Below are 25,171 nucleotides of genomic sequence, written 5' to 3'. Positions count from 1 at the left end.
GTGGCACTCTTGCCTTTAGTGTTCAAACTAATAGTTTCAACCTGAGCCATTCCATTTTGATCTGTTTCAAATAATGGGGTTCGGAGTATGATTTTGTTTTTGTTCTTTTTTCCTTAAGCATAACTGCCACAGATCTGTTTAAGGTTTCATTTAAAGAAAGAACGGGTTCTACCGTTATTACAAAAAGAAAGAAAACAGAAAAAAAATAGTTGGAAAACCACCGATACTATCACAATCTGTATACACTTATAGTTTCTAAATCTAGTTGCTACTAGAAAATAAGTAAATAGGTTTTCTTTGGCTAAGGATCAACCATCCGAAAAAATGCTGAATACCAAGTTATCCTGCCCAGTTAAGGAAAGCACAGGTCAGAAAAGAAGCTACCTACAGTAGACAAAATACCTTTGCTATGGCTATTGAGAAATGATGGTATACATTTCTGACCTTAGAAGCGTTTTAACCAAACACTTCAGAGGGGAAACAGAAAAGAAATTCAGTTATCCTCAGTTAAGTCTTCACTGCATACTTCAATAAATTAAGACTAAAGAAGAATAAAAAAGAAGTCAAAACAGATTTTTAAAAATTAAGTGGATCTTTAATTTTTTTGTTAATGTATACTATAAAAAAAGTAGAAGTCTACCTTAACACAGGACAAAGTTCAAAGACATCATCATTATCAGGTATTAATGCATAAAATTACACATAGCATGATGATCAAATACCTTTACTATAAGTTTTACAAACAGGTTTTTGAAAATGGTTTGTATTGTTCTACTTTTAAGGCATTCCCAAGGGTATTTCATCCTTATATCCAACAGATGTCCGTTCAGAAAATGCCACATATTTTACTTACTCTTAGTTTTCATAGTTTGTTACTAACATAACTAATTTTGTTTTTAGGTTGTATGGTTATAAAAATACACACTTAAAACTAAAGTAGAAAATGTTCAATATACTTAATTGTGCTTAAAAATGTGATTTTCATTTTGAAGAAAATTATCCCAAATTATTTTCCTTATATACAACCAAATTAAATACTCTGTGGGTTGTTCACCATTTTGATTCCTTATATGCAACAAAAATAGTCTTCAATTAATCACCTATTTAAACCAATATGACTCTCATTTCAATAATTTGTAAGTAATTTAGTTTCATAATCAAAGTAATTCAATATCACCATCCAATTTTGTGATACAGGTATAAAATTAATAGAATTTGATCACTGCTTTACAACGTAATATGTATTAAAAAACAGCATACATTTTACTGTGAGTGCTCTGTGCTAAGGTTATATTAGTTAAGGAGGCAATTTTGATAGGAAAAAAAAATCTTCCTAATGAGTTCAGTAAAACATACCCTAGTATTCTGAAGCGTTGTAAATTCCCAGCTCAGACAAACCCATATTTAAATGTAAGAACAGGAAACCTTCCTTATTTGGAATTCAGGATTCTTGATTTCTAATATTTCTTGCTTCCTGTTGCTGCTCTATCCTCAATCACAAAGGCTGCCTACAGATAGCCCCTCCTAGAGAGAGAGAAGCAAGTGTTAAAGATAAGTGCTTAAAGACTAAATCTCAGTACCTATGCTTATAAGTAGGTTTGTCTGTTCATGGGAATCTCTAAAAAATCTATCTTTCCTTCTAACAAACAGAGCACGTTATATAAAACTACAGTTCAAAAGCAAACAAAGATGATTTAGGAATGCGTAACATTAGAGGCTTATTTTAAATCTCTAAGAACGTATTTTTCTTGTTGATGGTGCCAAGATACCTAGCCTGGACCTCAAAAGAATGTGCTCACCTGTAGTCAGACTACATGTTCCCTATCACACTTAACCACTTCTTTCAATACATTCCTTGTCAATACATAATTAGTGAAACTGTGGTTATTTTTAACAACTCTCAGGAATGTATTCCTAAAGGACAAATGACAGTCAGTAATAAAACTAACACCAAGTAAGCATTTTATCTAACTACTCAAAGGGAACCCCTTCACGTTCTTAAAGATACAACAGTTGGGTAAGAATTACTTTTAATTCTAATTTCCTTTTACATGTAATAGTTAATACTTTCTTTTTCTAGAAAAATAAAAACAGAAAACTCCATAAACTACCTGTATAAATCATTTTAAAATTCTGACATTTGAAACTAGACTATATAAAAATACGTATTAATTTACACAACTGGTAAAAATAGTATTAAATGAAAATGTATTACATTTATGCTTTAGATAATGAGTGTTCACTTCAGATAATGAGTGCTCACAACGTAAAATATTTTTTGCTCTACCAAAGGTTTTTACCAAAGAATTAATCCACAAGATAAAACCAGAGGTGATTTGGAATAATTTTAGTCACAAATTCAAGTTCTGGAGGATTCAGAACTACCAACCTCTCTTATCCACTTTAAGTATGAAGATAGACAGTCCTGAATCACCTATTGCACAGGTTGTAATAACAATGAAATAATGTATTTGACAATGCTTTACAAATTTTAAAGATAAAGACTAATAGTATTCCTCTACAGATGCTTAAATTGTTGTTCACAGAGAACTGCATAAGAGGTTTAGGAATAAAGAAAAATTAAAATTCTAGGAGAAACTGAAGAGATCCAGACAAAGCTTTGCTGATTGTTTTATTTAAAAGTATTCTAATCACCACAATGAGTAAATTTCTCCTCACTGCATAAAAGAACATCTGTATATAAAATACATCAGTAGTCAGGACATAAGTCAACTAATTGTTCATATTCTGATTTTTTGGTATGTATTATTAATTCAAAAATATATTCCTCACCTGTCTGCACTGAACACTGTCGTCTGACTTCTTCAAGAACTGTACTCATCACAGTAAGACTCTCTTCATTTCTAGTCTCACGAAAAAACATACCTTTACCAGCTGTCCAATTTTGATTTCATTAACCTTATTTTCTGTCAGCATTTGATGTGAAATGGAGGACTGAGATAAATAAGTTGAACAAGGATAATTTGCTTATAGCAGGCAAGTTAGTCACATTACAAAATTATATAAAAGATAAGGGAAATATTTTATATTACTTTACAGTAAAAAACCCCAGTGGGTATCAGAACCTCCTAATTACATATATTGTATGTCCCTTTAAACAGGATAATAATAATTTAAATACTTCAAACATGAAATACTTCCAAAGCCTTAAACTTTTTTAGGGCCAAAATTTTAACTTCTTGACAATCTGCCAAACAATAAATCCTATTTTTCTACCAGTGTGTGTGGAAGAGGTATCTTACTATCTGTAGGGAATCACAATTATGATCAGCTGTCACTACAACAGCTGTATGTCAGGCTTCTTCTCTAGCCTTTACCTTTCTAATTATCTACTTTAAAATATGCAAGCTCAGGGTGCCTGGGTGGCTCAGTCGGTTAAGCGTCGAACTTCAGCTCAGGTCATGATCTCACGGTTCATGTGTTCGAGCCCCACATCAGGCCATGTGCGGACAGCCAGCTCAGAGCCTAGAGCCTGTTTCAGATTCTGTGTCTCCCTCTCTCTCTGACCCTCCCCTGCTATGCTGTCTCTCTCTCAGAAATAAAATATTTAAAAATTTTTATAAATAAATAAATAAAGTGTGCAAACTCAGAGGATCAAGGTTAAACTATGCACAAAGTAAAAACTGTCAATATGGTTAGACTGTATTGCTATAATACAGGTAAAATATATATAAGTATTGGGGCGCCTGAGTGGTTCAGTCGGTTGGGTGACCGACTTCAGCTCAGGTCATGATCTCACGGTCTGTGGGTTCAAGACCTGCGTCGGACTCTGTACTGACAGCTCAGAGCCTGGAGCCTGCTCTGGATTCTGTGTCTCCATCTCTCTCTCTCTCCTCCTCCCACCCTGGTGTTCTATCAAAAATAAACAAACATTTTAAAAAATTTAAAAAAATATAGAAGTAATATAGGTAAAATATAGGTAGATTATTTAGACAAAATAACTTTTTGAGTGGCTGGTTAATTTTAGTGTATTGCTCTATACATATTTTATCACTTCAAAGGTCTTCTTTGTTTAATTTCATATTCTCAGGTCTAATATTAATGCTTTAACAAAAATTTCAACTTTTCTCAAGTGTCAATTACTGTTTAGTTCAGTATTCTATTTCCACATCATCATTATTATTATTTTACAAACCAACAGGCCTACCATGTAAGAGTTCCTTGAAATTAAACACAGTCATAAACATAGTCATAGTGGGCATGCCTAATTTCAACTTGTTCTAGTGTCCCCAAGGGCAGGAAATTAGGTTATGGGCCATGAAAGCCACCACAGGTTCCATTATCCTTAATCTTTCTGCCCTGAGTAAGGTGAACTACATAAAATACCTACAAACTGAACTCAGTTACTTGATCACTTTTAAAGTCCTTACATGGCTTTTGTTTTAAATAACCACAGAGCCAAAATTTTAGAGCTTGAAAACATTAAAGCTATATCTGACTTTGGATATAGGTATTTTGGGAGCATGAAAAATTTCAGGTGGGTGTCTGAAATAAATACACTACACTACCTTAAGTTTACTTGTTTATTACAGAGGCAAATTTCTTCAATGCTTAAAATATTTAGGTGAAAGTAAAAAATGAGTCCTCTTTTTGGTTCTTGATATCTAGTCTAAATCATATTTCAATGAACCTGGAGTACAAATAGCTAGCTCAGCTGAATTTCTAAAAGACACATAAGCTAGGAAGTGATTCTCAACACATTTTGTACCGTTTTATTATGTAGATTTCTAACTACTATAAAACTCACTTTGATTTCTACCTTTCTACTAAAAGGGAACATTGGTAAAATTTTAAGTAATGGATCAATTTTTTCAAATTATTTTAATTTCCGGGTATCCCTTGAAGTATTTAGTAGCAAATTAGAGTTCAGAATCCTTGCCTTGAATATCAAATAAACACTGACATGGTAATTTAAATGAAAGAGTATTTTTAAAAGCCTTTGTATAGGGCCTGGCTGGTTAGCAGAATCTGAACACAAATACACATATCCTAATCATGAAGTCCAAGTAAGCTGCATGCAGCTCTTTAAAAACCAGAAGGCAGCTAAGGAAAATGAGAGGAGAGAGCTTAACAAATGATGGCCATGAAAAAAAAAACAAAAAACAGTGAATCTGAAATCTGATTCTATTTGTCAAAGCACATATATACTTCACAACACATACAATTTTTATCATACCAGTAAAAGATTCAAACAGAAAACTTAACTCAAAGCCTAAGTGATTTTATTAACCAATATTCAATTATGATTATGTATAATGAACAATTTACTGGATTGTGCTCTTGTTACTGCTCAATTTAATGATTGCTGCTATCCCAATTAGGGACAACGAAATATTCAGAATATTCTCTGGTTATTTTCTACTTACAAGGTAAATCATTTTTGTCTAAACAATACCACAACTACCCCGCCTCCCCCTACTTTTTTTTTTTTAAGTTTATTTATTTTGAGAAAGAGAGCACATGAGCAGGGGAGGGGCAGAGAGAGAATTTAAGCAGGCTCCTCACTGTCAACACAGAGCCTGACTCAGGACTTGAACTCAGGAACCACGAGATCATGACCTGAGCCAAAACCAAGAGTCAGATGCACTTAACTGACTGAACCACCCAGGCGCTCCTCCCCCTACTTTCTTCTAAAAGCAATTTGGCTTCAGGATACCTGGGTGGCTCCGTCAGTTTAGCGACCAACCCTTGATTTCAGCCGAGGTCATGATCTCAAGGTCCTGGTTTTGAGTCTCACATTGGGCTACACGCTGAGCATGGAGCCTGCTTGGGATTCTCTCTCTCTCTCTCTCTCTCTCTCTCTCTCTCCCCCTCCATCATGCATGTGCCCTTTCTCTCAAAATAATAAACAAAAAAAATACATTAAAAATAAAAGCAATTTCAGGGGCGCCTGGGTGGCTTAGTCGGTTAAGCGTCCTACTTTCGCTTAGGTCATGATCTCGCTGTTTTTGGGTTCGAGCCCCTCGTCGGGCTCTGTGCTGACTGCCAGCTCAGAGCCTGGAGCCTGTTTCAGTCTGTGACTCACTCTCTCTCTGACCCTCCCCTGCTCAAGCTGTCTCTCTCTCTCTCCTAGAAATAAATAAGACATTTAAAAATAATAATAATAAAATAAAAGCAATTTCAGGGTGCCTGGGTGGCTCAGTCAGTTGAGTGCATCTGATTCTTGGTTTCGGCTCAGGTCATGATCTCAGGGTTTGTGAGTTTGAGCCCTGCGTGGGAATCTGAGCTGACAGCTCAGAGCCTGGAGCTTGCTTTGGATTCTGTGTCTCCCTCTCTCTCTGCGCCTCCTCCACTCACACTATCTCTCACAAATAAATAAATGTTATTAATTAATTAATTAAAAGTGATTTGGCTTTAGCAAAATTTTTAAATCCAAAGCAGTAACACAAAAAAAAATATTACATGCAAGAAAGGTGCTGACTGCAACACTACATGTTATCAAGTATTTTCAACTTAAAAACATTCAAAAGAGTTAAAAACATAATTAAGTTTAGGACTGTCTAGTGGAGTTGAATATATGTACAGTCCACAACCATTAGTAGTTCCACTTCTAGATATAGACCCTAGAAAAAACTGGAGTGTAGGCCATGATAAACTGTATGATTGTGTTACAGATGCATGTAGAGTGTGAAGATGGAAAATCAGGTCTATATGACACATTCTAATTTCAAAGAGAAAAAGCACATACTCAGACTATGCTGCTGAACCTTACAATTATGTGATCATTAAATACAATCTTATAAAAGCACTGAATTAAAACCTTCTACTCATCTCATAATGTTGCTTCTCTACTGGAAGCAAAGTCTCTAGTTTTAAAATATTTAATCACAAACCAAACCAAGGTGCATTAAATCTTTAATTTGGTGACAGAAAAATATGCATTCCTATTTCATTAGTCAATGCTCCTGCAAATACATGGAGATTTACACATATTAAATAATTAAATTAAACTCAATATATTTTTCCCAAAATACATTCATACCTCTCCTTAGTCCCTTCTTGGCAAGAACAGTTTAGGCTTTAATCTAATTAGAACTGTTTCCAAGTATACTACTATGAATTCAACTCGTATAACAAATCTTTTTTCCTCCTTCCAGAACTAGGTCACAGAGACAGTATATAGTTACCTTCTCCTTTCTACACTATTAATGAAAATGTAATTAAAACACAGAACTTTGAAAACCCCAACTATTTAATAAGCAATTAATTCCAATGTTCTTATAAGGACATCAAACAATTTGAATGTAGCTGTTAAAAATATTTTTGAGATTTATCTCCTTTACTGATTTTTACACACTGAAAAACTACTAACTCAAAAAATATAGTATGATTCCTATGACAATAAATTTTTATTTCACAATTCATAACAATGGAGTTTATAACGCATATTCAAGGTACCAGTACTATGATCTACTTGGCCTGAACTGTAACACATTATAAGACCAAAATGTATTGTTTCTTAATCACTTACTATATATCTATGAAAAATCTCAGTAATAGCTCTAATTCAGACTCTGAAATTAGTTCACAATATATTAAAAACGGGATGAGAAAATGCAGTTCTAAATTCACCTCTGCCTCTTTAAGCAATGAAATCTTGGTCTTGCTCTAGAATACAAAATCAAGTTCCTCATCCATAAAAACGAAGGACACTACTACATCTGCTCTTATCCCACAAAGCTGACAAAAGAAGAAATCAAATAATCTATTTAAAAATTCTCTGAAAGGGGTGCCTGCATGACTTATTCAGTTAAGCATCCAACTCTTGGTTTCGGCTCAGGTAATGATCTCACAATTCATGAGTTCAAGACCTGCAGCAGGCTCTGCACTAATAGCACAGAGCCTGCTTGGGATTCTCTTTCTCGCTCTCTAACTAAATTAAATAAAATTAATTACATTAATAATTATTAAATACATAATACATATTTGTTATTAATTAATTAATTAAAATTCTCTGAAAAACATAAAACAGATAGAAGGTAGTATTAGTAATAAGCAGATATTATGCCAAGAGGGTCAAGTACAACAAAGAATTACTGCATTTCTACAAAAAAAAACTTTAATGTTGTTCTCGTAAGATTATTTTAAAGATATGCACCTAAATTTAATTATAAAGAACAAAAAATACATGTTAAAAAAACTAGAAGAAAATATACTAACAATTTGAATAATACAGGAAAATCTGTCCATAGTAAGGGGAAAATACGTTACTGTGAAATAATTTATAAAAGGCATTACCAACTCTTTAGACTAGGTGGAATGATACCATCTTAGGGAACTAAAATACAGTAATATTTAATTTATTGCCATACTCACCTCTGCCCATTTAAGAATACAGGTCATGCAAAAGACATGATTACAGCTTTCTGGAAAACCAACTTCTTTCTCTAACAGGCAATTAAGACATATAGGACATCTGTCAGCTGCACTGTACAACAGACCAGTGGTAGCAGTATTATCTTTGTTTTCTTCACCTATAAAGTAAAGCAGCCACATATGCTTTTAAGTTCTCCAGACCAAATAACAGATGTTTGTGGTAGTTAAGAGAAATAAACATACACCCTAAGCATAATTACCTCCAACATTTATCTATGCTGTTTAGTGGAGGAGGAAAAAGAATTCTTTATAAATTTTAAAATAAGTAATGGTAACATGGTTCAAGACTTTTAAAGTAAAAAAACGTTACAGTGACCAATCTCCCATTCAAATCTACCTCCATCCATCCACACAAATGCAACGAGTAACAACTATAAGTTCTTCCAAAGACTTTTTTTTTAATCCATAGACAAGAAACTCTTAAGACATACCTTTTAAAGCTCCTTCTTCATACAAACACTAGCCCACTATACACATTAGTCTGCATTTTTTTTGTTTTAACCTACCGATAGACATTCTCTTTGTTTTCCACCTTTGGCTATTACAAACAATGCTGCAATGAAAAACTGTCATTTCACATTTTTAACAGCACATCTATAGGATAAATTCCTAAAAAAGAAATTGCTAGATCAACGTGTATGTACATTTGTAATTTGAACAGATACTGTCAAATTATATCCCTTATGGTTTGTAGTAATCTAAATGCCCACCAGCAATTTAACCAACGTACAAGAGTATGCATTTTGTCTTACAAGTAATTAAAGGAAACTCCCAAGATTCAACATAAAATGAAACAAAAATAAAGAAATGGTCAGCTGAAATGCAAATATACACAAAGCAAATGGAAGAATGGGGGTTATCCTGGAAGCAATTGTCCATATTAGTGTTCACATTTAGAGACTAACCCTTATAACCAACCCAGGTAGGGGAACTGATCCTAAAAGACTTTAATGTTAAGACCCCCAATGTGACTAAAGTAAAGCATGGATTTCAAGGAAAAGCAAATACAAATCCTCTGAAGAAAAACATTCCTTATTAAGCTCTCAGAATTCTACAGACTAAATTTATCAAATGTGAGTTCATAATCAAACAATACCAAATCTAACAAAATAAAGTGCCTTGAATAAGAATCAGCAGAAACAAGAATTTACTTAGATTTATTTTTTATATTTATATTTTATATATTATACTCATTAACTATAAATTCACTTAGATACCCACTGGCTTCAAATATCAGAATTTTCAAATACCACACAGAATAATTAAACACCATGTTAGACCCAAAAGGAAAGAATATTTGTGAACTGGAAGAGAAACCTGAGAAAAGAGACATAAAAGGAGAAAGGAGAGTGTGAAATGAAGTCAGAACAAAACCTAACACACTAATTGAAGCCCAGAAGACAATAAAGAATATGCCATAGTTAAAGGAGTAATGGCTGAGAAATGAGAAAGCAAACAAAAAAGATTCAACAGAGAGAGGACATATAGGCATGTAGGCTAGCCAAGAGAAATAAAAATAATCCATGCCAGATAAAATGTAGCAAATGCACAACATTAAAGATAAAGCAAGATCTAGGAGCAAAATGCAGGGTCCATGGGTGGCTCAGTCCATTTAGCATCCAACTCTTGATTTTAGCTCAGGTCATAATCTCACAGTTCCTGAGACTGAGCCCCAGGTGGGCCTGCTTGGGATTCTCTCCAGCTTTCTTGCCCCTCCCCTGGGCACATAAGCGTGCTCAGTCTCAAAATAAATAAGCTTAAAAAAAATAAAAAGCAAAATGAGGGAAAAGGTCATCTATAAGGGATTGACAATTAGTCTGAAAAGAGATTTCTTTTTTCTTTTCTTTTTTTATAAAGACGGAAGATAGTTTATTCTTTTGCTAGGCAAAGGAGGCCGCAGCAGTCTAAGACTTCAAAAAACCTTCAACCCTGGCCTGAGGAAGGGGCTGGGGGTTTTATAGGGAAATACAGGATCTAGCCAGCTTTGACAGGAATTGTGTGCTGCGAGCTACTTTCATCATGTCTTTAGGGTTCCTGTGGTATCTAAACAGGGTGTCTGTCCAATCAGATGGGGGGCCCCCAAATTTGGGGCAGTGACTGGGTAGAAGCCAGTAGCAAAGGCAGTGAAAGGATTCAGCTGAGTCAGAACAAAGGAGACAGAAGTTTACTGAATACACCCCAAGGGAGCAGCAGACAGGACAGCAGAGGAGAAGATGTCTGCCTGAAAAGAGACTTCTTGACAGCAAGAAAGAATAGAAAATGGTTAAATAATATCTTCAAAGTGCTAAACGAAACATATCAATCCAGAATTACATATCTATCTTTGAACAGTTTTGAAGAAGATAAAATAAATACAGAAAGTTAGAAGTTTACCACCAACAGACTTTCACTAAAGGAACTTAAAGTATTTTTCAGGAAGAAAAAAAGACATGGAGAAGAAATCTCCCTAAATACTATCTATATTAAAATATCAACTAATTTGTGATGCTTGAAAAAAATCAATAGTGGATGACTATAACCTATAAATCAAGCGTAGGAAGGTCAGAGTTAAAGTGTTCTAAGATTCTTTTACTGTTAAGAGTGAATATTAAAATATTAATTATAGAAGCAGAAGAAAAGATTAATGCTATTTTAAAAATCAAAAAAGATTTCAACAACAAAGACCAAAAAAAGTATATTGTAAACCAGTATGAAATAAAAAAAGAAAGAGCTTAAACAAACCTAAAACCTTGATCAATCACAAATAAGACATAGGAAGAGGGGGTAAAAATGTGTGCACTTTTTATTTAGGAAGATGATTTCAGAATTTAAGAATAATAAAAATAAGTGAAAACAAAAAACTCCTTGTATACTGTGAAATGCATACAAATGAACAGTTTAAAATATTAAGTTTTGCTTTCCCACACACAAGCTTTATAAAAATAAAAGGTTACCTTCCATGTCTTCATACTCCTGATCTCCCACATTTAGGGTATATATAGTTTTCTTCTTCATTTCTCCTTGAAAAAGGGTTTCCTATAGGATGGATTAAAATACAGAATTTTTATTTTTGCCTTCTCCCAATATCAATGAAAAACAGAAACAAAAACCCAGAACTGTAAGAAATTACACATAAAAGACAGTACAAGCCAAGGCAGTAAATTTTATGGATAATACAGTAACTCTTTTATATTCTTTGCCTTCAAGCACAATCTTACTGAAAGTAAAAACCTTATACAAGTATTAAGCAACAAAGACTAAATGATAAATTTTGTGGTATAGGCATAAATATAATTGGAGTTTAGGGAAAAGAGATCAATTTGAACTGGAGTTTTCATTGAAGGTAATAGGTTATTTGTGTTTGGAGCTTAACGCATTTAAGATACAACACAGTATAAAGGAATAAAATAGCATTTAACTATGCCAATCTGACAAAAGCAAAAAAGGTAAGTATGTAAAGGTATGAGAGAGAAACTGTGTGTGTGTGTACTAAGGAGCAATATATGCCAAGTTCATCTGAAAGACTACAGTAATAGGTAAGTAAAGCAATAAGTAAGCAGGGCAACGTAAATCAAATAGAGACAGATTACAGATGATCTCCAATGATTGAAAAGTTTAGATCCAATCTTATATATTCCTCTGAACATGATGAAAGTGATGTAAATGAATATTTTAAAAGAATGATCTGCCAGGAAAGCACAGAAATGGATTAGAGCAGGGAGAGATTAGAACCAGGGAGATTTGCACAGCTAGAGTAATTGGCTGTGAAGTGAATAGAAAAGCAAAGAATTAGCAAACTGAAGAATTTCTGAGATATGGTGACTAAATAAATACAGGGAAGAAGTCAAAGATTTTGCTGACCTGGAGGACTAAGAAAATGGTGATTATGAGGCAAAATGAGAAACGTGGGAAATCAATTTGTTAGTCAAAAGAAACAAGTTTAGGAGGTAAAAATTATTTTTTTAAGTCAATTCAGAATTTTTTGAATTAATGTAAGACACATGATTACAATAAGCTGTTCAAATACATTTCACAATATCTAGGCACAAGAAATTCCCAATCTCACCAGTTATGATTCTCCCATATTTACATAAAGTAATTTTTGTATTATGTACGTATTGCCCAGGAAAATTCTGTTTTAGGTTAAATGAGGAGAAATGCAAAGACCCATACGTTGGTTCAAAAACCAACTATAAAGCAGAAGATAAGAACACAGAAGAATGATTTACAGATTATAGTAAATTTTAAAAAAGCAAAAATCAGTAAGGATTAGAATTACTTTAAAAAGTTAATTTAATAACAGTCTGCCTTAACAAAAGCAGAAAGTCAAAAACAAGAGAAAACTTCCCCTCAGCCTACATTTGCAACATTTGTTTTAATTCTGACGCTGTTTTTTAGAAACAACAAAATGATGAATGTCCAGGAAAGAGGACTAAACTTCAGATGACAGCCTTGGAGACTGTATCATACATAAAATGTAAAGTAGTAGAATGTTTAGCCTGGAAGAACAGAGGGCTTAAGGCAAAGGTCCACAGTTACCTTCAAATGGAATGGGCTATCCTGAAGGGAGACAGAATCAATGAAGTTAATCAAGTAGACGTCCAAAGACTTCCTTGTGGGTTTTGTTTTGTTTTGTTTTACTTCAAAGATTTACTGAATGCCATAGGTATACTACTAGGCAGTGCTCTAAGTATAGCACTGAACAAAACAGAAATTTCTGCCTTTACATTCAAGTAGGAGAGAAACAATAAACTAAAATATCTAGTATGTTGAGGTGTTGAGAAAAATAAAATAATAAGCATACAATTAGTGTGGTTAATAAGTGAAAAAGAAGAGAAACTGTTATTTCATACAAAGTATTTAGGGAAAACCTTTCTGATAAAGTGGCATTTTAACTGGCAATCTGAAAGAAGAGAGAAAATTATGTGAATACCTAGAGGAGCTGCATTCTAGGCAGAAAAGAACAGCAAATATGAAAGTCTAAAGGCAAGATGGGGAGCAAGTCTGATATGTTCAAGGAAAAACAGGCAAGTGTAGTCAGAATATAATGAAAGAGGAGGAAAGCAGCAGATGAGGACATAGAGGTATTAAGTTCATGCAATGCCTTAAAGGAAGGCTAAGGGAAACACACTGGCTTCTTCTCTTGAGTGATATAGGCCAGTAGCAGGTTTTAAGTAGCGGTGGTGGCCAAGGAAAAAGCAAGGAGACTAGTCATCTTGGGAGGGAGAAGACAGTGGCCTATACCAAAATAGTAGCAATGGTGATGAAAAGTGATCAAATTCCAGCTATTTTCAAATTACAGCCATCAGGATTTTAGGCAGACTGAATATGATCTATGTGTTACAGAGTAGGAGTACAGAATAATTCTAAAGTATTCTGACCTGAGCAACCACAACAGTGAAACTGACAGATTACTTTAAAAATATTCAGATAGTCATAGGTTACTCTACTTGATATTCATTCAGAAGGACACCATCAGTATCACTTGACAACATGTTACAAATGCAGGATACCTCAGGCACCACTCCAGACCTAGTGAATAAGAATCTGCGTTTTATCAAGATTTGTACATGATTCATATCTATGTTAAAGCCTAAGAAACACTGCTCTAAACAACATCCCAACTTAACTGATTTTAGAGGCATACTGTATTCCTGGTATGATCTATAATTGAGTGTAATCTTTATTTGGGGAAATTCATACCATACCATCTCCCCTGGGATCCTTAATATCTAAGAATAAAAAATATTTAAGTTGAGAGTTAATTAAATGTGATAAAATGTTAATTTGAAAATTAAAACAATATTTTAAAGTTCTAGGCAGTTCTCAAAAGATGCAATACACCATTCCTTTATGTAGCTAAATAATTTATGTTCTATGGGATAGTCTATTCTATGCTGTTTTCACCTTCCCTCCCTTAAAAATATTAAGCTTGTTATTTTTATATTAATATATAAATTATAATTAAAATTTTACAGTAAGTACTCTAACTATTGAAATGAAGTACATAAGCAACAGTTTATCACTCAATCAAGTTACAGACTGCCCTTCATCACGTCAGAAATCTGCTTACAAAACTGTGTTCCAAATTCTTTTAAGTTAATGTGCTGCTTCCTGAATATATCATGAATTAACTACTGCCATAACTAAAATAATTACGCCACATTACCAGTATATTCATTCAAAATGATAAGGTTTTAGAATTTTACTAGATAAAAGTCACAAGTTTTAATTCAACAACTTATAAACTTTTAACTTGTTCATGTTTATTTGTTCTATCTGCCTAGTTTCCAGGTTTTAATCTAAGGATCCGTGGTTTTTAATACATGTTTTGCTTTAAAATTCCAGTAAAGGGAGCATAGGAATACAATATAGACTCATGGTCCTAAGCTAGTAAAATCTGTGGTCAATAAAAAAAACCTAAGAGATAAGCTATGGGTGGACAGGACTATCCCTCCTTGTGGTTACCCAAAAAGTTATATATAACTTTATTTCATGATATTAACTATATTTATGACTTTTTTTTTATTTTTTTTTAAATTTTAAAATGAAAAAAAAAATTTTTTTTTAATGTTTTATTTTATTTCTAGGAGAGAGAGAGAGACAGAGTGAGCAGGGGAGGGTCAGAGAGAGAGGGAGTCACAGACTGAAACAGGCTCCAGGCTCTGAGCTGGCAGTCAGCACAGAGCCCGACACGGAGCTCGAACCCACGAACCGTGAGATCATGACCTAAGCGAAAGTCGGACGCTTAACCGACTAAGCCACCCAGGCGCCCCTATGACTCTTAATCACGTCATAGTCTACCTAGACTACTTATGAGTTCAGCTAAGTTCAGTAAATTAATTATCTATAAATTAAACCGAATTTCTTCTAATTTTGGTTTACCTCAAATAAATTTCAAAGAATGGTTCTTCATTCTTGACTTTAAGTTAATTCTGTTTACTTTACACTGACTTTAATTAACAAATTTCAATCTTTAATGTCTCTCCCAGGTTCCACCTTTCCAAGCTAAAGTATTTTTAAGTTTGTTATCTGTAACATAATCTTAACAAAAAAATTTTTACTGTTTGTTTATTTTTTAAGGAGAAAGAGACATGATGTGAGCAGGGGAGGGGCAGAAAGAGAGGGAGACACAGACTCCAAAGCAGGCTCCAGGTTCTGAGCTGTCACGCAGAGCTCAACGCAAGGCTCAAACCTATGAGAGCTGTGAGATAATGATCTGAGTCAAAGTAGGACACCCAACGGAGCCACCTAGGTGTCCCCCTACCATAATGATCTTAATTATATCTTCCCGGTTACCCTTTTTATTTCATAATACATTGCTTCTGTATGTATTAGAAATACTATTCCAAATATGTCCATAAGCAGTTTGGGAAGAATGACTTAATTTAAAAAATTTATTTATCATAAAAACCATCAACCTTTAGACATGGAATTAAAAAAAAAAAAAAAAAAAAGCACTGACAGAAATCAGTTTTCAGGAACTCAAAACTCATTCTCCCACACCAACCCTGGAATACATGGAAGCGAGAATCCCAGGCCAGTCATTACAGTGCATTCAAGTTAACAGCAGCGTAGAAGAGAGTTCAGTTCTCTAGAACAGGACTGCCCAAAAGGGAATTGTTCAATCAAGCACTTGAAATGAGGCTAAAAGAGGAACTGAATTTTTCATTTTATTTAGGTTCTAATTAATTTAAATTTAAGTAATCCAATGTGGTTTCTGGCTACTGTGGATAGCACAGCTCTAGGATATAACTACCATCCTCTATAAAAGAAAATGGTTTCAAGTTACAGGTGAGATGCTAACAATGTATTTTCTATTGTAGTAGTTGCTGAAGCACCTCAAGTTTCAAGGAATCAGAGAAGGGACCAGAGGTTCCTCATAATGGAAACCAAACATTTTGGCTTTGGCTAGCTCCATTTAAAATTCTTATTTTCCCTTCTTCTCCTCTTCTCTTCCAAAACCTGTTTCCTTCCATCTACTACAAAACAGAATTTCTTCCCTCTCCAATTCACCTCAAACCTTGCTCTCCTTTCTTCCTCCCTACTGTACTTCAAGCAAGTCCGTGGTATCTAAAGATACCTAGATTCAAATCCCAGCTCCACAGCCATGCAATAATTGGCCGTTATTATTATCATTTTTATTACTGCAAGTAAGAACAAAAAACAGGGAAGGGTAATAAAAATGTCAATAGCCCATTTCTTTGCTTTCCATTGACAGAAGTGAAAGACGAAGGCAAATACAGGACCAAAAAAAAATACAAAATAACACTTCTAAGTAATAACTAAATTGATCTAGTCTACTAAGATTCTGTCAAAAGTATACAGATATCAGGAGCACCTGGGTGGCTCAGTTGGTTAAGTATCCAACTTTGGCTCAGGTCATGATCATGAGTTCATGACTTCAAGCCCCACGTTGGACTCTGTGCTGAGAGCTCAGAGCATGGAGCCTGCTTCAGATTCTGTCTCCCTCTCTCTCTGCCCCTCCCCCACTCATGCTTTCTCTCAAAAATAAACATTTAAAAAAAGTTTAATTAAAAAAAAGTACAATCAGACCCTTTGGGTCAAATAAAGAAGACATATGAAAAGTCATGAGAAAGTTTAACTCTATTTCCTACCCCACTTTCAAACCCAATCCTGCTATTATAGACTCTACCAGAGAAGGGCACAGATAAGACAAACGGGAGCCAGGTCTGAATGAAAAGGATTTTGGGAAAAAGTAAGAGCTTCCCCTGTGCTGGGTATACTTATGCCAAGGATATCTTCATGAAAATGCTAAATACACTGATTCATATGGCTAAGGTATTCAGAGAATCCAGTGATTCCCAGAACCTTACTCTATTTCTTTCTACTTTATTTCTAATCTTTTATCCAATATAAACCAGTCCCCAAATTCAATCCTCTGTCCAAAAAAAATCAATTAAAAAAGAGGGGACTTTAGTAAGGTACTCTGAGTAGTATATTTCAGTGATTAATGATTTGGGTGCTGGTGTCAGGCCAACTTGTGCTTATGACATTATCTAGCAGTAATAAGCATTCAAATGTGAACCATTACTATTAAATGCAGGATCTTCCATCCCATTTCCAGTCTTAAATAAAGGCATTAAGTGCCACCCAATCATCTACATAAAAAATTTGATCCTCCCTTTCAGAATGTTATTTTTCACCTGAAGAAACCATAGGAAGGCTATTTTGTATTGATGTCTAGGAAGGGATAGTGTCCATTATTGTAGGCCAGTGGTCAAAAAAATGGCTGCTTTTGATCTACAATGGCAAAGATGAGTAACTACAACAGAAACCATATACTCTGCAAAGCCTAAGGTAATGATGTTTTGGCCCTTTCCATAAAAAGTTTACATTTGTGGCTCAGTCTCTCATTGCAGAGAGCTCTTCAAGCTTTCTTAAGCATAGGCATCTATCTACATTTATATTCAACCCGTACTCTGGCACAACAGTTACTTATTATACACCTGAGTCAATGGTTCTGCAATGTTGTCCTTGAGTTCCTTTTAAAACTCCTCTGAAGGCTATGTGATTTTGTTGATTTATCTATTTTTATCAATCTGGCTTAAACTATCACAGATATTTGCTCTAGTGCCTCCAACTAATTCACTTCAGAGTAGGGTTAAGGCAATCAACTCCTTCAGCTTAATAATTATTTCTTTTCCAGTCTCTCTGTAACATAATCAACTCAGCCCTGCTCTGTCACTGTTGGTTTTTAAATCCCTTACAAAATGTTCCCAAAGTTTTGTTTTTCTCCCTGAGTTCTACTGTATAATTTTATTAGACTTTGTAAGTAGACTTCTTTGCTTCAAGTAAGCTATTCTGACATGTTTTTGTTTAAAATATCCCTAACCAACATGTTTGTTGTCAGAGCTTTAACACCAGAAGTGTTCAGTATAGAGACAGGAATGGCCCTTCAAGTATAGGTTTAAAAAAAAAAAAAAAAACTGTCTAGGTTCAAATTTCAACTAGTCTGCCACTTCCTAGCTGGAAGACCTTAACCTCTTTGAGCCTGTTTCCTCATCGATCAAATGGAGATAATAGTAATAACCACTTCAGTCATTATGAGGACTAAATTACATAATTACTAATCCTTTTAAAGTGCCTAGCAGCAAGACTAGCACAGAAGAACTCAACAACTAGCAGAGGCACAAACACATGAACAGGAACAACACCCTACCCCAAAAATCTTAGGTATACCATACAATATAAGACTGGTAAACCTATATGACTCTAAGAACAGATTTTCATTATTAAAAAAAACTTCTGTATTTCAAATATCCACATATAGAAAGAATGTGCAGAGTAAAAAGGTCACAAAAAAATTTTTTTTTTTTTTTACAAATAGTTTATTGTCAAATTAGTTTCCACATAAAAAGGTCACAAAATAATGGGCATGAAGGAGGGCACTTTGGGGATGAGCACTGAGTGTTATGTAGAAACTAATTTGACAATAAACTATTTGTAAAAAAAAAAAAAAAAAAAGTCACAAAATTTAAAGTGTCAAATAGCTTTTCAAATAGACCTTATATAAGGATAAATATGTTCTTTATTCTACATTGATAGTATTCACCAAAATTCCTATTTATCTGGAAATAAAAAGGTTGATGCAAGACAAAGAAAGACTAGGACTCCAAAAATAATACTAAGATTTTTGTATCATATTTCCTATTTTATATAGTTATAGGAGATAAAATACTACTAAATACTTTTAGCATGGCAACTCCAGCAAAAAAGAGGTCATAGTTAAGTAAAGCTACAACCACAATTTCTTAGGTGGTGCCTAAGAGTGTCATTTTAAGTTTTTTTTAATAAGTATACAAATATTCACAAGCCCTCTTACCTTTAAGATTCTTCAGATCAAGTGGTTATATAATCAGTTTTCCATCAAATGATTCTGTAGAGGGAATTATGAAAATCAGTCCTTTTACTTCACTTTCACCCAGCTACTCCCATATTAATCTTGGGTTTAGAATAAAAGAGAACAAGAAAATATAAAGAATAATTTATTCCAGAGGTCCCTGAATGTGAATACAATTTATTTAGAATGTATGACAGAGTTAACCCTATGCCTTCAAATATGAGGATACAAACAGGTAATGGAGGAAAACAATAATAAAAACATTTTTGCTTAGTGAGAGAAGCACAAAAAGTCACATTTCAGCATCTAGGAAAAAAGCAATTGAAAACAACGTAACGAAGAATTAGAAAAAATCTACCCCAACTAATGCACTGGTCATATCACCTGAGAAGACAATTTAGAAAAAGATACAGTAATTTAACAACTACTAGAATTCAATTACTTCCTGAACTCCAGATCTTAAGTACACTTAACCAGTAATCACTTTTTCCCTCTTTTTTTTCAAAAAGGCCCTATACCACACTCCCCACTTTACTACAGCTTGTCTTTCATTTGTTTATTCATTCAATAAATATTTAGTCAGTGCTCCTATTTTCTAGGTACCATCAGGTCTTCTGCACTGACACACCTGACGAAAACAGAAACCAACAATTACGATGCAGTCCACAAGTGCTGCAATTGGGGTAAGCTCGAGATGGATGTAACAGGAGCATATAATTCACACCAAATCCTTGCAACATATGTGCATTTGTAAAAAAGGCTTCCCAACTGAGACCAAAAGATTTAAAAATATATTTGTCTAGCCCCTGACCATTCTGTACTACTGCAGCATTTCCATCCTTAAAGGACTCAGAACTGGAATTACCAATTTTAACATGACAGTAAGAATTTTAATTTTTCTTTGAGCAAAGAAAGGATACACGCAAATCAGAGCAGATAGGTAAGTTAATGTTCTCGCTATATTGGACTTCCTACATGGAAATGACCATCAGGCAAACATAAAAGACACCACTGTGCCTGACCCCATACCGTGAAGACTTATCCTATAAAACAAAAAAGTTTTTCAGATTAATGGTTAGGACATACATACTGGCAGAGAGAATTATTTTTGTTCTGTCTTCAAATTTTATAAAATAATACATTTCAATGCAATTATCTGAGTATATTGATTATCTAACTAAACACCATAAATTAAAAAAAATAATAGGCCTTTAATAAATAAAATGTTCATTCCTTTAACACACCAATTTTTCATGATCACAACAGTTATGTATGTATTTTTCAACATCACATTTCTTCAGTAAAAATTATTCTTGATCAGAAAGTACAATAAAGAACAAATTATGATATATTTTTTTTTAATGTTTTATTTATTTCTAGGAGAGAGAGAGAGACAGCGTGAGCAGGGGAGGGTCAGCGAGAGAGGGAGTCACAGACTGAAACAGGCTCCAGGCTCTGAGCTGGCAGTCAGCACAGAGCCCGACGCGGGGCTCGAACCCACGAAACGTGAGATCATGACCTAAGCAAAAGTCGGACGCTTAACCGACTAAGCCACCCAGGCGCCCCCAAATTATGATATTTAAATTTACAAAAACAGCAACAAAATTTTCATTTCTACCAATAGCTTCAATTTCACCCAAACTTTATAACTACCAACAGTAAAAGAAATGGATAGGAAATGCAAGACTTTGAATCAATTTTAGTTTTAGTGGGTTCATTCACATGCTGTTATGGTCTGAATGTCTGCATCCCCCAAAATTCATACTCATATTCAAATATTGAAATCTTAACTCCTAAAAGTGATGGTGTTAGTAACTGGGGCCTTTCAAAAGTGCTTAAGTCATAAAAAGCAGAACCCTCATGAATGGGATTAAGGTCTTATAAAAGAGGCTACAGAGAGATCCCAAGCCCCTACTACCAGGTGAGGATACAAGGATAAATCTGTGACATGGAAGAGGGGTCCCATACCCAACCATCCTGCCACCGTAACTATGAGAAATAAATTCCTATTGCTTATAAGCTACCCAGTTTGTGATATTTTAATACAACAGCATAAAGAGAGAAGCCATGTGCTCCGCTTTAAATTACTACTGCACATCAGTCCCTAGAAATAGTTTCTGGTTCAGTTTTTGAGAAGATTATTAGTGATTCAGTTGCTTGTCAGCAGCTGATCAACAACAGGAATTTCTAGGAATCTTTCATATTCAGTTCCTTCATTCTGAGCCTCTATCCAGAAAAAAGCTTGTTTTCCAAGCACTGTTCACTGATGAACAAATAATCTCATATCTTGTTGCTTAGCAAGTAAACAAAATAAAAAAGAGGAAGTCATCTACACTTAACCAGTCTTATAACAAAATTAACTTCACAAAGCAATCTAGGAAGTGAAGATATGTTTCAGAATGTCTCTGAAATTGTTGTGCATTGTCTACAACATCATGTGAGAACCAAGAGAGTCAACTAATATGAGGCATGCCACCTCATACTAAGCTCTACAGTGACCAGTAACCTAATTCTTTTTTTTTTTTTTAATGTTTTATTTATTTATGAGAGAGAGAGAGAGACAGCATGAGCGGGAGGGTCAGAGAGAGAGGGAGACCCAGAATCTGAAGGAGGCTCCAGGCTCTGAGCTGCCAGCACTGAGCCTGATGCGGGGCTTGAACCCTCGAACCATGAGATCATGACCTAAGCTGAAGTTGGACGCTTAACTGACTGAGCCACCCAGGTGCCCCACCAGTAACCTAATTCTTGAAACAAATAATTTTTAAAAGGAATAAAGAATAAAAGTCTCCAAAGTGAAAGGCAAACCAGAAATCCTCAGGCAGAAAATATAGATTAAACTTAAAATAGGAAAAGTTTTTCAAATGTTAAATAATTATGGAGAATTAAGAGTTCATGAAGACTATGATCTAAGAGAGAAATTAATGTTCCTATTTCTTTTTACATTTAATGTAACATCATCTCCTCAACAGAGCTTGCACTGCTACACACAGGATCACACATACATTTTTTAAAAATGTAACTAACAAACCATATTTAACCAAAATAAGGAGATTCAGTAGCCATGACATTCCAAAATTGATAGTAAGTAAACTGGGGAGTTCTGGTTCTGGGTAAAATGGAGTAAGCACATTCCACCTTGTTAATCTCACTGACTGAAACTATAAAACCCAGACAGAATAAATGGAGCAGCTAATTGAAATTTTGAAAGTAAATAATAGCAAGTAGACTGGGGAAGAGCCCAGAATCTGATATATTATCAAACTGGGAGTGAGCTTATAATTTTTCCCATCCAGTTTTGCCCCAGCCTGTGTTTAATGGAGCCTAAAACCCAGAAAGTGGCTGTTGGTAACAATAGAGGAACTGAAAGCTCTAGGAAAAGCCCTCTATTTCTATCCAAAGAGAAGAAAAGGAGTCTCTTAATTGCTTAAAAAGGGTAAGGGAAATCTCATCTTTTTTCTGTTCTTCATTCCCCACCACCCAATTCTCTTACGGTGACAGCTACAACAGGGGCAACAGCAGAGCCAGCAGGAGCCTAAAACTCTGAGGGAAAGGGACCATCCTCACTGACTGAAGAAACTGGACTATTTTCAGTTTTTCTCCTGTCTTCTGTCACTTGGCTCCAGATGCAATTGTCCATGCACCACAGTGGAACAAATGAAATGAAGATTGGGGTTTCCAGCCAGAGGACAGAAAAAGTGGGGGAGGGGAAGGAGGTCCCAGGGATCTAGGAAATACCCTGGGCATAACAGAGGGGAAAGCACTTAGCAAGGTATAAGTTGTTTATGAACTCCTAGCTCACCCCTAAGCTGCACATCTATAGATTTAACCCTAAGCAGGATACCATAGGCTCTAAAATATAAGATAAAATATAAGATAATTATAAAATATAAGACTAAAATATAAGATAAACCCCCATGCAGGTCAGATTGGCTACAAGGCAGTACACATAGGGGAGAAATCCAAATAGTACCACAAAGATTTTCAAAGCAGAACATATTAAAACTGCAACCTAAAGAAAACTGGTTGGAGCTTGTGGCCTAAAAGCCAACTGAATCAACTGCCTCCCAAAACAAAAATATCAACATTCTCCATATCATTTAAATAAGACACTAAGATTCATATCATAATGTTCAAAATCTCCAAAACACATCCCAAAATTACTTGGCAGAGAGAACAGAAAAATCTCTACACTCCTGTGGGAAAAGAGAAATCAACAGAAACTAACACTAAAATAACACAGATATTAGAGCACTGGATGAATTATATGTCAGAGACTTTTAGAGCAGGTATAAAAATGCTCCACAAGAGCAAATATTCTTGACACAAACAGAAAAAAAAAGATCTAAAGTACCATCAAATGAAAATTTTAGAACTGAAAAATGCCACTACTAAAATAGAAGATATACTGGACAGATTCAGTAGCAGAATGAAAAGTCAATGAACTTGAAGACAGATCAAAAGTACCCAATGTGAACAACAGAAAAAATATTGAAAAAAGTATCAGTGTCTCAGGGACTTGTGGGAAACAAAACCCTATCATTCATGTCAAGAGTCTGAGCAGAGGAAAATGAGTGCAGTACAAAAAAAAGGAAGACAAAGAGAAATAATGGCCAGAAACTCCCAAATTTGGTGAAAGATAAACCTCTACATTCAAGAGGCTCACAAATTCCAAACGGTACTGATATCCATGCCTATAGTCAACCCGCTAAAAGTTACAAAATATCTTGCAAGCGGATTGAAAAAACAAGGCATTAATTATGAGGGGAAGGCGGGTTAATGATATGAATAACTTGGTATCTCATCAGAAACTACATTGGCCAGGGGCGCCTGGCTGACTCAGTTCGAAGAGTATGTAACTCTTGATCTTGAGGTTATCAAGTGGAGCCCAAAATCAGTTGTAGAGATTACTTAAAAATAAAATCTTAAAAAAAAGAAAAAGAAAAAGAAACTAAATAGCAGAGGAAGTGTAACAACACTCTTAAAGTGCTAAAATAGAAAAGAACTGTAAACCTAGAATTCTCATATCTAGTGAAATCATCCTTAAATACAACACGAGAAATGATGGAAGAGCAACAGAAGTGATAAATATCTGGATAAATATAATTAACTATCCTCTTCTTGAACTTTTTTTAAATGTTTGGTAAATTAAAAGCAAATATTACAACACTTTCTAATAAGATTTCCAATATGTAAATGTAACTAACACAAGACAATTACAACATACAGAGAAAAGGCTAAAGGGACCTACAGGTGAAAAGATTTTCACATTTCACCTGAAATGATAGGGGCGCTTGGGTGGCTCAGTTGGTCTGACTTCGGCTCAGGTCATGGGCTCAGGTCATGATCTCACCGCTCGTTGGTTCAAGCTCCGCATAGGGCTCTGTGCTGACAGCTCAGAGCCTGGAGCTTCCTTTTGATTCTGTCTGTCTGTCTGTCTCTCTCTCTCTTTCTCTCTCCCTGCTCTTCTCCCACTTGTGATCTCTCTCTCTCAAAAACAAATAAAACATTAAAAGATTCTGAAATGACAAAATATTGATTCTAAGGAAACTGAATAAATAGATGTATTATGATCCTCAGAGCAATCATTTAAAAAGTGATATACAGGGGCGCCTGGGTGGCTTAGTCGGTTAAGCGTCCGACTTTCGCTTAGGTCATGATCTCACGGTTCGTGGGTTCGGGCCCCGCGTCAGGCTCTGTGCTGACTGCCAGCTCAGAGCCTGGAGTCTGTTTCAAGTCTGTGACTCCCTCTCTCTCTGACCCTCCCCTGCTCACGCTGTCTCTCTCTCTCTCTCCTAGAAATAAATAAAACATTTAAAAAAATAAAAATAAAAAAATAAAAAGTGATATACAAGCAAAAACACAGTAAGTCAAAATGGAATACTAAAAAATGTTCAAATAACCCAAAGAAAGAAGTTACATAAGAGGGAACCA

At 34.8% G+C, this 25,171-nt stretch overlaps 1 protein-coding gene across 3 annotated transcripts in view; it reads right to left on the bottom strand.

Annotated features, from left to right (window-relative positions):
* The window catches only part of SCAF11 (SR-related CTD associated factor 11), a 74,481-nt gene that overhangs the window by 33,625 nt on the left and 15,685 nt on the right, over window positions 1-25,171 (bottom strand). For 2 of the 3 annotated variants that reach the window (XM_039243104.1, XM_039243105.1), the window contains exons 2-4: window positions 19,223-19,276; window positions 11,331-11,412; window positions 8,338-8,495 (exon numbers count right to left, since the gene is read on the bottom strand). In XM_039243104.1, coding sequence (XP_039099035.1) covers window positions 8,338-8,495; window positions 11,331-11,391 — 219 coding nt within the window. In that variant the 5' untranslated portion in view covers window positions 11,392-11,412; window positions 19,223-19,276. Of the gene's footprint in view, window positions 1-1,356; window positions 1,371-8,337; window positions 8,496-11,330; window positions 11,413-19,222; window positions 19,277-25,171 lie in introns of those variants that run through there. The other variant, XM_039243107.1, reaches the window with a different exon arrangement.

This window comes from Hyaena hyaena, unplaced genomic scaffold, assembly GCF_003009895.1.
Source record: "Hyaena hyaena isolate Hyena2069 unplaced genomic scaffold, ASM300989v1 scaffold_221, whole genome shotgun sequence".
Taxonomy (NCBI): Eukaryota; Metazoa; Chordata; class Mammalia; order Carnivora; family Hyaenidae; genus Hyaena; species Hyaena hyaena.
Note: the sequence above shows the minus strand (reverse complement) of the source record. Positions and strands in the feature narration are given on the sequence as shown.